This window comes from Capra hircus, chromosome 8 (assembly GCF_001704415.2).
Source record: "Capra hircus breed San Clemente chromosome 8, ASM170441v1, whole genome shotgun sequence".
NCBI classification, from domain to species: Eukaryota; Metazoa; Chordata; class Mammalia; order Artiodactyla; family Bovidae; genus Capra; species Capra hircus.
Genome location: NC_030815.1, coordinates 59,510,396 through 59,524,184, shown reverse-complemented (window position 1 = coordinate 59,524,184; position 13,789 = coordinate 59,510,396). Strand labels below are relative to the sequence as shown.

General features: G+C 45.2%; 1 protein-coding gene across 5 annotated transcripts in view; it reads right to left on the bottom strand.

The window, feature by feature from the left end:
• Positions 1,784 to 13,789, bottom strand: part of LOC102178625 (phospholipid-transporting ATPase FetA) — an 84,001-nt gene continuing 71,995 nt past the window's right edge. For 4 of the 5 annotated variants that reach the window (XM_018052118.1, XM_018052119.1, XM_018052121.1 and 1 more), the window contains 10 exons: positions 11,694 to 11,805; positions 11,195 to 11,300; positions 10,674 to 10,821; positions 9,972 to 10,155; positions 8,136 to 8,359; positions 6,797 to 6,880; positions 5,235 to 5,480; positions 4,925 to 5,063; positions 4,015 to 4,145; positions 1,784 to 3,918 (listed from right to left, as the gene is read on the bottom strand). In XM_018052118.1, the coding sequence (XP_017907607.1) occupies positions 3,727 to 3,918; positions 4,015 to 4,145; positions 4,925 to 5,063; positions 5,235 to 5,480; positions 6,797 to 6,880; positions 8,136 to 8,359; positions 9,972 to 10,155; positions 10,674 to 10,821; positions 11,195 to 11,300; positions 11,694 to 11,805 (1,566 nt within the window). In that variant the 3' untranslated portion in view covers positions 1,784 to 3,726. Of the gene's footprint in view, positions 3,919 to 4,014; positions 4,146 to 4,924; positions 5,064 to 5,217; positions 5,481 to 6,796; positions 6,881 to 8,135; positions 8,360 to 9,971; positions 10,156 to 10,673; positions 10,822 to 11,194; positions 11,301 to 11,693; positions 11,806 to 13,789 lie in introns of those variants that run through there. The other variant, XM_018052122.1, reaches the window with a different exon arrangement.

Below are 13,789 nucleotides of genomic sequence, written 5' to 3'. Positions count from 1 at the left end.
ATAGTCAGAATCCTCCCACTCATTAGCATATTACATTGCCCAGCCTATAAAAACTAACCATGCCACATTTAAAGGCCACATTCATCTTCTGCAGTGGCCCACACTCTGTCTGTGGAGTTTGCTTCTTTCTGTATCTGAATAAATCCACTTCTTACCTATCACTTTGTTTGTCTCTCACCAAATTCTTTCTGCAATGAGATATCAAGAACCTGAACTTCATTAGGTCCAGAAACCAGGTACTGTGGGTTTTGGCTGGGTTTGAGTCCCAGCCATGTGGGTTCAAGTCCCAGACTGGGTTTTGGATGGTTCGAGTCCCAGCACATGGGTTCGAGTAGAAATCTGTGGTAAACAGTTTCACTTCCACATGTGCTTGTCCAGATTAGAACTTGGAAGGGTTGGTAAAGGGAGGCCTGACATGACTTTTTCTTGAAATGCTGTAATTCTGACAGATGTCTGGGCTTATCCTTTACCTTGCTTTGCCTTACCGGGGCACAGCCTTTTAGGGAATGAAAGGGCTGAGCCCCTGGAGTGAGAGTGGAAGTGTGGTATTACACTGGTTTCCAGGGGCTCTGATCTCTCCTTAAGTTGCATAAATCCAAGAGAGGAAGAGGCTCTAATGGCCTCTAATCAGGAGGCCATGAGTGACTGTGTTTCATAAAAAGAGGCCTGCAAAGTATAACTGGAAACTAGATCCTGAAGGATAAAATTCACATTGAGGGGACAGGTAAAAGACAGTTTTAGGAAAAATAAAAGGTAGCAGATTTAATTTACTTACTAATTGAAAAACATTAATAATCCAAGCGTTAGCATTTTGCTTAGTTATTCAAATTAAAAAATGAAACAATTGTTATCCTCAAGGCAATCATCATGGCCTAGCAGAGGTGAAAACCACAGTAAAATAGGCACGTAAATGATACACAGTCAAATCATGGGAACCAAAAATAAGAAAAATGTGTAAGGTGGTCTTTTGCAAGGAAGAGGCATACAACTCAGAGTAGGGAATTGGGTGTCAGTGAAGGCTCCCAGAGGAAGTAACTAAAGCTACGAGGTTGAAGATCAGATAGACCTTAGCTAGACAAAGGAAAGAATGTATTCTAAGAGGAGAGAACAGAAAGGGCCAAGGCACAGTGGCTGCTGAAGATAGTGGGACCTTTGGGGGAATTGCAAATAATTTTGTACATGCAGCACAAAGTGATAACGAAGCTGGAGAGGTAGACACGCCAAGGCAGGAAAGCTCTGATGATTCACTAATGGACTTTAAACTGGCAAATGACATGATCTGATTTGGATTTTTGAAAGATCATTCTCTGTAGTGTGGATAATGGATTGGGAATAAGCAGAATCAGAGGCAGGGAGATCTGAGAGGAGGATGTTGGCACAGTCTAGGCAAGGAACAATGAAATCTATGGGATTGGGAACAAATATGAGGAGAAAGACTTAAAGATATTTCTAAGACAAAGTGTATGGAACTTGGTAACAGGATAGATTGGATTAGAGGAACGGAAGGGAGCTGTCTAGAAAGACTTCAAGTTTTCTGGTTTGAGCAACTGGTTGTTAGTGCTATCAGGGAAACAAAAATAGAGAAGCAAATTTCAATATTCTTTCATTTTATTTATTCATTTATTCAACAGATATTTATTAAAGACCCATTATATATTGTGCAGAGACAGGTAAATTAGTGATTATAATGCCTTGTGATAAATATCACTGATAGTGACATTTATATACAGGGGATACATTGGACAGACATATAAAAGTCACACTGAGGAATTAGGGTAAGCTCTTACAGGAGACAGTGCCTAATCTGAGTGTTTATTTATTTATTTTTAAAAAATTGAGGTAAAATTCTAACACAAAACATTCTCATAACACTTTTTAAGTATACAATGCAGGGGCACTTGGTACATTCACAATGTTTTTCAACCATTACTTCTATTTAGTTCCAACTATTCTGAGTTTCTGGAGGGTGACTAGAAGTTTGCTAGATGAAGAAGGGAGTAGGGAAAGCATATTAGGATATGACAACAGTATGCTGATGACAAGAAGGCCAGAAATAGCATGACTGGAGTGAATGCAGATGGGGGAGAAGTAGAAGACAACACTGGAGAGGGCCCAATAATAAAACATGCAAATTCTACCTAGATCCTGAGGCGTGCAAGACTCTTACAGGATGCTAAGCTGGGGCTTGACATAATCAAGTTTGCAGTTCAGAAAGATGACTCTGGAAATGGTACTGGTGATACTTTAGACAGGGGAAAGCCAGAAAGATGAGTGGGGAGATTTTCTGCAGTAATCCAGGTGAGAGACGATCCAAATATGAACAAGGGCAGTGGTAATAAAGGAGGGAACTGAAAGCAAGGCAATGGAGATGCTGAATTTATATTACTTGATGACTTATTAGACATCAGACTATACAGGAAGAGTATAGTATTCTGCCTTGGGTGATTCGGATGACAGTAATGACATCCTAGGGTGAAATTTGGGAGGAATATATTTAATACAGGTTGGTGAGCTTCCTGAGATTCAGTTTGATAAATGAATCTGGACCTCAGAAGAAAGACCTAGGATAGAAAGAGAGTTGAGAATCTTCTTTTTATTGGTAAATAAAACCATGACATTATAAGAAGTCACTCAGCAAAAGTGTACAGAGAAAAATGAGCAGAGAACCTAGGGTTGAGCTTTGGGAACGAATATTTAAGGTGTGCAAATAGGATATATATATACAGTTAAAAGATGCTGAGGCCAAGACAGAGTTTAGTAACAGGGGGAAGAAAAGTGGAATGGAAGTAAAGAAGTAGAAAAAGAGTGGGGGAAGGGAAACACTGGTCTCATTTGAAAGGGGGCAGGTGTCAGGAGTCTACAGACTGATGCTATTGCTTGGCTTGAGTTACTATCACTGGGGCCCCAAGAGACCATGCAAATCTTTCCACTCCAAAATAAGCAGTTTATTACTCATCTATAAACTTATTAGAAACAGTTTCTCAAGTACATACAATTTCTTCTCAAAATAATTTTATGGAATGAAGACAAATGTTCACCAGTTATGGCTTATGTTCCTCAAGAAAAGATTTTTTAAATCCCCTACATTTCCCCGGTCCCAGTTCTGATGCCTGAAAAGGTGTCAGTTCTTGGGTCAAAGAGAAGAGAGAGTGGCAAAATTTTGAGCTCTCCTACCAAGGCAGGAACAATCTCCATTCTTTTTTTGGTCCAGAAACTCTCCTTTGGCTTCTTATGACCAACTGTTCATAGCTGTCTCCTTTTGGCATCCAGGCCAGCAAAAGATTTACTCTGAATCCCTCAGATAAACCCAGTAAAGGTGCCTGGGTGAATATGCTTGTGTGGGGCCCTGGCAAATTTTATGGTTGCTCTGGGTATGGGAAAGATTGTTAGATCTTATTTTTCTTTTCCGTTCCTCTAATTGCCCCTCTTCACTCAGTATCTCCACATGTGCTTGTCCAGATTAGAACTTGGAAGGTAGGGGGAGGCCTGACATGACTTTTTCTTGAAATGCTGTAACTCTGACAGATGTCTGGGGCCCTTTCTTTACTTTGCCTTGCCTTACTTGGGCACAGCCTTCTAGGGAATGAAGAGGCTGAGCCCCTGCAGTGAGAGTGGAAGCGTAAGTTTATGCTGGTTTCCAGGGGCTCTAGTCTCTCCTTATTAAGTTTTGTGAATCCAAGAGAGGAAGAGCAATGACTGCCTCCTTTGGGGCTTCCCCAAAGACCTCTATCTTTTATAATGAGAGCTGTTTCTCTTGGGCAATTTGGCCTTCACGGTCTTGCCGGAAGTGATGAGGGCCCCAAAGCCCTGTTTGTGGGAAAATGCGTAGGCAGAGCGTCGAGAGGCTGTGTGTTTCAGTTTGGTCCGGATTGGGTATGGCAGTGGATGTCTCATGCAGTGATGAATTCTGTCAATAATCTATAGTCAAGAGCATGGGGGACAGGATTTTTATCCATAGAGGCAAAGGCTAAGAGGGTCATGAATTCTATTTGGGTAGATTCCTGTTGCACTCACCTGGTCCACACTGACGGGCCAGAACAGCGGTTTGAGAAACTGGTACCCAATCACAGGCAACATGCAGAGGATTATGCTGAGGACAACACTCAGCCACATCTGTGGCAGGTTCAGAGTGTTCCTGGCCACACCTGTAAACAAAGAGCCACAGAGGGAAGGCGGGACCAGAGCCTGGAGGGAGGGGGCTACCAGCCTGAACTTCAGTCCAAAGAAAGAAGTTACTGATTTGGAAACAGTTTAGTCTCCTGAGAAATAATATAGGTGCTAAAGGACTGTACTGAGGTCCTTGGTGTAGCCAGTCACTGTGAATTCACATGTCTTTGTCTCCCTCTAAAGGCCAGGCAAGGCAGCAGCGGTGAGGGTAGGTTCTAGGAGTCCTAGAGCACTGACCGGGACACAAAAATGGGATAGGGGGTTTTGGAGGGGAAAAATGAGTGGCTTGACAAAAAACAGGAACCAGTTATATAGAGTAACATCTGTCTGTTATTTTGTCCTCATCAGAGTGGAGATTAACAAGGGGAAAATTAATACAGGAGCTAAGAAGGTATTATGTCATAGTAGGAAGGACATCTGACTGGGAATCAGGAGGCCTAGATTTGAGTCATTAAAAAAAACTTCCAGTCTCTAAATTGGTGCAATAATTCTTGCCCTGTCTATCTCTCAGTCTGCTTGTAACGCTCAAATTAGGTAAGAAACTTAAAAATATCTTAGAGACTCTAATAAGGTAAAGTATTTTCCCTAGCTAGATTTTTGAGTCCTTTTAGGGCTGAGATCATGTCTCAATCATATCTATATCCATGGAGTCTAATACATAGCAGTAGCTGCTCGGCAAACATTTAATAAACAAACAGACTTGGTTCACACTCCCACCCCCAGCCCCAGCCCCTTGCCACACTGGGCAGGATATTACCTAGGAACTGGAAGGTGTCGGGGAACAATAAGCATAAGCCATCGCTGTACAGGAAGAATAAGATGCAAAAGTAGAAACCCAGGCTACCCCAGGTGAAGACATGGCTAATCATCGTCCAGTAGGTTGTCTCCAGTGAAATCTGAAAAGCACCCTCTTATGTACATTAGTCTACAACTCAGGATCTATCAGTCACCTCCCTTCTCCCATTTCATAAAAGGGGACACTCCCTTCCTGCCTTCCCTCCCTCCTTCCCTTCTTCTCTTCCAGACAGGCTCCCCACGCAATCCCCTTACCCCACCACCGGCCACACCTGCATTGTGACCACACAGAGCAAGGAGGTCTGCACTATCAGGGAGAAGGACTGGTAGTCGGAGATCTCCTTCCCGTCTTGGCGCACTGAATTGTAAACAGTCCCCATAGGGATAAAGAACAGCACAAAGGAACTGTAGATCCCATGCAACAAACACTTCACAAATTCCTTCTTGTTGAAATACAGGTTATGCTGGCCTGGCTCATACAGCTCTGGGAAGCGTAGGCTCCATGTTTCATTCACGTCCTGGAAGCACCAGAGGGTAAGGAGGAAGGCTCAGGGTCTCTCCAAAGGTCCCATCTCCAGCAGAGTAGAGGCTTCTCCCCTCACTGAGTTTGCTGTTAGGCTGCCTAGGAGATTCCTTATGGATTACTTGAGATGTGGAACCAGAGAACAGAGCAGTGACCAGAACCTTTCTAAAGCCCTACTCTCTAGGCAGGGATATACACGGTGGAAGAAAGCTAAAAGGTCAAGATGGGGAGTTAAGAAAGGGGGCAGTTAGGATTGGGAGTAGAGGGAAGGAAGGACTGGAGCTTGGGTGGGGAGGCACCTGGGACATGAGTCCCTAGTTGTAAGTGCTCCTTTGGCTGAGTATTCTGTCAAAAGCCAGTGGGAGGCAAGAGGAGGCCAGTGGCATTCAGTCAGCCCTTTAGAGGTATTTCTGTTCTGTGATGCTCCTCCCATTCCCATAGGCACTGGGGAACTCAGCTGAGGGAATTGTCTATGAGGATGACATGGGACCATCTTCATCTCCTAAATTTAAAACTCTGGGTAACAAGGATTGAGGCTTGTTTTGAGAGATTGTGGATCCCTAGATTTAGATCACCGAAGCTGTACGGGACTGCTGAATGACAGAACTCATCGTCTTGCTGCTCTGAGGCTGGCAGCTACTTCACGGAGAGTTTCCTTCCTACCCTGATGGAAACCAGGAACCATGATCCCATGATGTCCTCTTTCAGCCACTTTATTTCTCTTTGGAGGCTCCCTTTTTGTTCCAGGTACCCAGGACTGGAGGTTGGGTAGAAGAGGGAGGGGTAGGGCACCAGGACCCTCGATGCCCTGGGAAATTTCTGAAAGGACTAGGCAGTACCCCCCAGGCTGACTCCCTACGATTTGAGGAATCATACCCATACTCCAAGCTTGGCCTTGAGGATTCTCGCCTAGGCCTCACTGCACTGGCTTATCCCATTATCTCTTTATGGGTCTATCCTTTCTGGAGCCCCTTGATTTACCTAGTCCTGCCCCAACGACTATTTCCTTCCACTTTTGTACAGACTCCATTTACAGCACAGCACAATGTCTGTGTTTCTCTCTATGAAGAAAAACTTGACACAGGAGAATTTGGGTTTCTACAGCCGATGATCATTCTCTGTGGCAGAGGATACTTTACTTTGTCCAACGATACCTCTCTAGGTGGTGAGCTCCCTCCCTTGTTCTAGAAATGATTCTATTTACATTTGACTTTGGAGCCTATCTCTTGGCTGCTGCTGTCCTCTTCATTCCAGGGAATATTCTTCAAGGGGCCAGGGGCTTCAGCCTTGACTAAGAGGTTTGTTGCTTACCTGATCAAACAGACTCAAGCCCAGGACAGGGAGGGAGGTGTAGATCAGGTTGTAGAAAGTGATAAACCAGGTATCATAAACCGTCTGGAAGAACACCAAGGAGATTTCTTAGGAGGTTTCTCTTTTCCAAAGTCTCAGCTCTACCTCCCAGCTTTAAGAGAACCCCTTCTGCCCTCCACCTGCTCATCACCGTGATAACCTAGAACATGGTTTGGATTTCTGAAATCTGACTGAGAAAGCTGACTGCAGACTCTGGTCCCTGGGCCCTAGGCTGGGGCAAGGCCACATTACACTTGTTTGGCCAATCTGATGAGGCTGATTTAGACCAACTCTACCATGACCTGTACTGCTCCTCTCTGCATGGAAAGGACCCAGGGTGGCTGTTAGGGAACGCTGAGTGTACCCCTGCACTCCCAGGCATGTAAGCCTCTGTGTTCTTTATCTGCTTTACGGCATTCAGTAGCTCCTATAACCCTGGACACCTTCTGACACTGGCAAGCAGAACAGACCCATGAGCCTACAGTAGGCTACTTTCTTTCCTAGCCACAAGAGGTCAGCAGTAACATGTACATATACATACACCTCCCACAAGCCAGACTGATGTTACTAGACACTAGGGGCAGACAAGCTCACTATTGTCTGCTGACTGGTCTGTTTTCCTGGAGCCTAAGGTCACAAAGGTAATAGGGATCTCCCAAGATGATCGTTCCAGAGGTTGTTTCTCTTTGGGAATCCTGAGAAACTATTTATAGGAAAAAGGAATTCTCATAGAACATCAACATCCAAGGGCTGCTTCTCCCCACTTCTGTGGAGATTTCACACTCATTAGAGCAACAACAGTGTTTGGCAGGGTGGTATGTCTGGGTGAGGAAGGAGAAGTAAAGAGAAGCTGTGTTTCCAAGTGTGGCTACAGGTAAATGCCAGAACTGGCATGTCTGGCAAGACCCAAAGGCCTCCTGACGCTTAGCCTGTTCCATAAAGATTACTCTGGATCCTAAAAAACTCTCAGATCCAGGAATCTCACCCCCACCACCCCCATCTCCATTACATATGTTTGGAAATTCTAGGTCTCTATGTCATGGGAAAGATGAAAATATCTTCTGGGAGAGTTCTGTGGGTAGAAGTCAAGGCTGAGTCAGAGCCAGGACAGAGTTTAGAAGTCTAAGGTTAAGTGCAGGATTAGGAGATGGGATCATCATGGGTGAGGAGTATAAAGGATGGATGGTGCCATGTCATACACAGGTCTCCAGAAGGGAAAAAGGGTCTGAACTGGCTGAGGTGGAGGAAGATTAGAGAAGACCCACTTGAACAGAGTAGAGAATGCCATTTGAGCACTTACCTGTGCAGAGAACCCACTGTAGAAGGCATACCAGACGTGCACCAGCGTGAAGGCAAAGTTTTTGTAAAAGAAGTAGCTTAGAAACTTGCACATGCGATTATAGGACCAGCGGCCATGAACCAGGAGCAGACGCTGAAGATAGCGAAACTGGGAGAAGGCGTAGTCGCTGCTGAGCATGGCCTGCATCCCCTCCTGGCCACTGATGCCGACCCCAATGTGGGCAGCTGCAAAGGAACCCCGGCAAATTCTCAGCCTAAGAGTTTGCTCTCTGGGCTCCCCGCCTGGGAAGTGTGCGATTAAGGCTGAGATCGGGTTTCATGTACCTCTTATTTTACACCTGAAAAACACTGGTAGGCCCAGCTGAAGCGGTATTTACTTAACGGAGTCTTTTCTCCTTAGTGGATTTCCCTTCCCCCACAAGTCAGAAAACAGCCCCTTCATTCACGCTTTGTTTTGGATGCTGCCCCTCGAGATTACCAGGTATGGCTAGCATTATTGTAGATGTCTGTCCTTGATGGTCTTCGTACTTACTATAGCCATCTGGGCTCTCCCCTACTGCCAAGATCCTCAGGTAACAAATTTCTTGTTATCTCCTGAGGCCACTTAAAGATTCAGGATGGATATCAACCTAACACATTGTTTATTTATCTAAGTTTATCTAAGGAGCTAAACTTCAACTGTTGGGAGAACAGTGATGGACATACTTTGTTAGCAAGAAATTAGTTCTTCAGGAAGCTTAAGGTGTCTTTTTCTGGATAAAGCAAGGGAGACTCGGGTTCAATCCCTGGGTCAGGAAGATTCCCTGGAGAAGGGAATGGCTATGCACTCCAGTATTCTTGCTTACAGAATTCCACGGACAGAGGAGCCTAGTGAGCTACAGGTCATGGGGTTGCATAGAGTCAGACACGTCGAGCAACTAACACTTTCACTTTTATGCTTGATGGAAGATAAGACCTAAATTTCTAAAAGTTTTAATTGGCCTGTGGTAGTATAGATTAAATTCTTTGATCTTCTGGTACATACCTATTACACTGCTTAACAGAATAACTAAAACCTCTGAGGCCCTAAAAGTTAAAGAAGTTCTAGAAACTGGAGAAAGAGAGCAAGAACACTTCCTAGTGTTGAAACTGAGGCTGGCATATATGCTAGTGTCTTCAGTATGGGAGAGAGGTTGGGCTAGAGGACCCCTAGGTGTGATCACAGCTCACAGAACTATAAGCTGCTGGAGGCTAACAGCGTTCAGCTGAAATTAACACCAGTTTCAGCCATTTGCTTCTATTACTCTGAAGCATCAGAAAGTTTGCTATTCTTCTCCAGCCAGGGGAGTCAGGGAAAGCTCTTGGGAATAATGCCTCAGAGAGGAAAAGATCCCTGGATCAGGCTGCACAGCTAATTCCCTGGTTGGGCAGCCCTGCTGTCTGCCTAACATTGCTCAACTCTACAGCCTTCAAGAAAGGAACCAACCATGACTCCGGTCCCACGGTCCTTTCTGTGGGCTTTGATGCCATCTCAACAAGATGGGTGTTGTGGTTGCACAGCTTGTTCTCTGAGTATGTGCTTGTGTTCTTGTTGGAGCCGTGGGTATCTGAGTGCATGAGTTACATGCATGAGTCTGAATGTGTGTGCACGACTGTATGTAATGCTGTATAAATAAGTGGGTACTCAGGTGCCGAGGAACATGAATGAAGTTGCAAAACAGTATAAATGTACAATACATACAGGAGATATGCAGGAGAATGAACCAGAAGCACAGTGCCATGCACATCTGTTTTGCCCATGGAAGAAGGAAAGGGTGAGCCCATGGCTAGGCACTACTGCCCCCGAGCCCTCACATGCCTTTGATCATGCTGACGTCATTGGCCCCATCCCCGATGGCCAGCGTCACCACCTTCTTGTACTTCTTCACCAGTTCTACCACCTGGGCCTTCTGGAGGGGCGTCATCCGGCAGCAGATCACCCCCTTGCACATGCACGCCGTCCGCAGCAGTTCCAACTCCAGGTTTCCTTCTAGAGCGTGGGCCTGCAGCGCCAGGACACATCTACATTCCAGGCTGCCCCAAAAGCTCTTGGGACAGAACCTTCCTCGGCCCTCTCTTTCCCCTCCATTCTCCCCTCTCAGGCAGAGCTGCTCCCAAGATGCTCCATTCCCAGTGAAGCCAAGCCCCCAAGTCAGTTCTAGGCATCCTGACCCAGCTTCCAGTGGGAAACCATGAGAGTCTCTCACTGGGTCAAATTGGTTGACTGGGTTATAAGGCCCAGAGACCTTTTGGAGGACCTGGTTCTGCTCACTTCCCCCCTTCCTCAAGTAATGGGCCACACCAGCAGTGAAGAATTTGGAGAAGGAAGGAATAAGCCCTTGGCTTCTCTTTCCTCATTACTCCTGCCTAGAGAAGGCCAGGGAAAGGTGTCTCACAGGGAGGGGGACTAGGGTAACTCAAGGAATAGCAAAAGGATCTTGAAATTTCCCTGAAGTGGGTTGGACCTAGGAAAAGAGCTCCTTGGAAGAAGAGAACAGAGTTGTAGATCTGTGTTGCCCACCAGACTGTAGCCATTGATGATTAAGCCATAGCTGCCACTGGGCACCTCCTCAGGTATTTTGAAGGGTGGCTGGGGCTTTGTGGTGAGGTAACTGTTTACGGGGTCTGATTCCAATAGAGAGCCAGGTTTCATCTTTTCCCTTGCTGACCTGTAAGTCAAGAGTGATGATTAATGTCTGACCAGAAGCCCTAGAGCTTAGGAAGGAAAAGGTGTCCCAAAGTGAAAATGGGCCAGATGGATGCAGAACCTCTGCAGAGTACCTCCCAGGGCCTCAGACGCAACCATCTTCTGAGACCTGCCCCCGCCTTGCGTGTTATCTACACATGACACTTCTCCACTTCCGCGGACTCCTTGAGCTCTAATGCTTCTTCACAAAATTCTCTCAGATATTTTAGGATTTTTGTTTTGCCCTCCCCCACTTCTTCTCTGTCCCTTCTGGTACTGTGGGAGGCATACTGAGGGAAGAGATGGGTGGGAAATCTTGGTTCCAGTGACAGGCTGTGGCAGTTCGTCCCTCATACCTGAGTTCTCCTCCAACAGTCTCACCATTGTTGCCTTCCACGATAAATATCTCATCCATCTCATCCTCGAATATGTTACAGGCATAGGCAATGTTCACAGCAGTCTCTGCAGGGCAAGGGGGAACACAGGTCGCATTCGGCTGGGACAGGGTCTTTACAGTTCACAGGCATAAGGTGCAGACACACGGGCTGCAGACCCCATGTGTCCTCATTTGCCATGGATGCATTTGAACGTGTTTTTCATGAGTCAGTAGAGACTATATTCAAACATCCACAGGACAGACTTGTAAGTTATCAATCAATAACTAGGATCATTCTGGCTTAGCTTCCTCTAGGAAGCTTTCCTTATTACTTAAAGCAATTCCAGTCTGTACTCACTTCTCCAGGCAATCTGGATATACTTCCTTGAATAGTACTGTGCCCATTTCTATGCTAGATTTTATGGGGGACTGAGATATATTTAGGCTGTAGCATTGGTCAGGCAAGGAACTCCCCTTACCTTGCTTGTCTCCAGTTAAAACCCAAATTTTAATTTTGGCTTTGTTCAGAGTGAGGATCGTCTCAGGTACTCCATCCTGCAGCTTGTCTTCTATGGCTGTGGCCCCTAACAGCTTCGAACAGAGATATCAGTGAGAGAGGGAAAGGAAGAGACTCATGGCATTTTGTTGTTGATCAGTAGCTCAGTCATATCTGACTCTTTGTGACCCCATGGATTGCAGCACACCAGGCTTCCCTGTCCCTCACTATCTCCTACAGTTTGCTCAACTCATATCCATTGAGTCGATGCCATCCAACCATCATCCTCTGTCACCCCCTTCTCCTCCTGCCTTCAATCCTTCCCAGCATTTAGTGGTACCCAACAACTTGACTGGCACCTTAGTATCCTCTTTAGTAAGCTGGCTCTGTCCTGGCACGAGGGCCTCAATGGCATAAAACTCACGACCTTCTGCCCTTCAACAGACACACTTCTTCAATCACACACTGACATCAAATTTAGAAACAGAATATAAGGAATCAAAGAGGGAAAAGACTGACTAAGTCGTACATGAAGCTTTGTGCCACTTCTAAACCCTCTGTTTCTCAACACACTTTTCCCTCTCCCTTGCTTTCAGAGCACGTTTCCTGGCTTTGGTCTCCAAAAGTGGTATGTCTCAGACAAGGGACGCCCAAATCCAACTCTAGCTTTCCAGCTCTAAAAGAGTTCGGATGAACTTCATTTGTTTGTATCTACTGAGAGTTTCTAAGGTTTTCAAGGCCTTTCCCACACTAGATCAAAAGCATGTTGGTCCACACCATGCTTTCTTCTCCGTGATATCCTACTGATCACAGGGATGGGCACCAACACTGAGTCTGAGGAACTGACAGACGGACAAACTACTGACTGATTGCTGCTGGGCCTCTAAAAGGACAGACTAGAAACACTCACCACAGAGCTAACAATGGAAGGAGATTTGTGACCTTTGGCATCTCTAAATTTTCCCGTTTAGTAACAGCAATTTCTCTTATTTTTACGAAACTAATTTTATTTATTTATTTTTGGCTGTGCTGGGTCTTCATTGCTGTCTGGGCTTTTTTCTAGTTGTGGTGCGCAGGCTTCTCACTGTGGCAGCTTCTCTTGATGAGGAGTACGGCCTCTAGGGCAGGCAGGCTTCAGTAGTTGCAACACATGGGCTCAATAGTTGTGGCTCCCAGGCTCTAGAGCGCAGGCTTGGTAGTTGTGGCACAGGAGCTTAGTTGCTCCATGGAGTGTGGGATCTTCCCTGATCGGGGACTGAAACCATGTCTCCTTCACTGGCGGATGAATTCTTAACCACTAGACCACAGCAATTTCTCTTTTTATAGCAGAGCATGTATCAATCTGGTCAAAAATTTTGGGGTCATCCTTAACTTTTTTTTTTTCGTTTTTAAAATTTATTTATTTATTATTTTTAAAAATTTTATTTTTACTTTATTTTACTTTACAATACTGTATTGGTTTTGCCATACATTGACATGAATCCACCACGGGTGTATACGAGCTCCCAATCCTGAATCCCCCTCTCACCTCCCACTTAACTTTTTTTTTTTTTTTATCATATTCTATAATCCACCAGCAAATTCTGCTGGCTCTACTGTTTAAAAATGTACATAATTTGACCATTTCTCACCACTTCCACTACTTCTATCTGATCCAAGCCATCATCATTTCTCTCTGGTACTATTGCAGTTACTTTCTACTTGGTCTCCCTGTGTCTGCACTTGCTCCTTTACAGCATAATCCCCACATGGCAGTCAGACTAATCATTGTAAAAGCTATCACATCACTCCTCTGGTTGAGCTCTTCAGTGGTTTTCCATGTCTCATGTAAGTCTTTATACCAGCCTGTCAAGACTTGCTACTGCTTCTCTGTTTCAGGTACTTTTAATCTCTCCTCCTTGCTTACACTGTATCAGTCACATCAGCTGCCTTGCTCTTCAACTAACAAATTAGGTCTGCTCCTGTTTCAGGGTCCTTGCTTTTACTATTCCTTCTTTCTGGAAAACTGACTCCCCAGAGATCTGCTTGGCTTGCACCTTCTTCAAATCTCTGCTCAGATATATTTTTCATAGTGAAGAC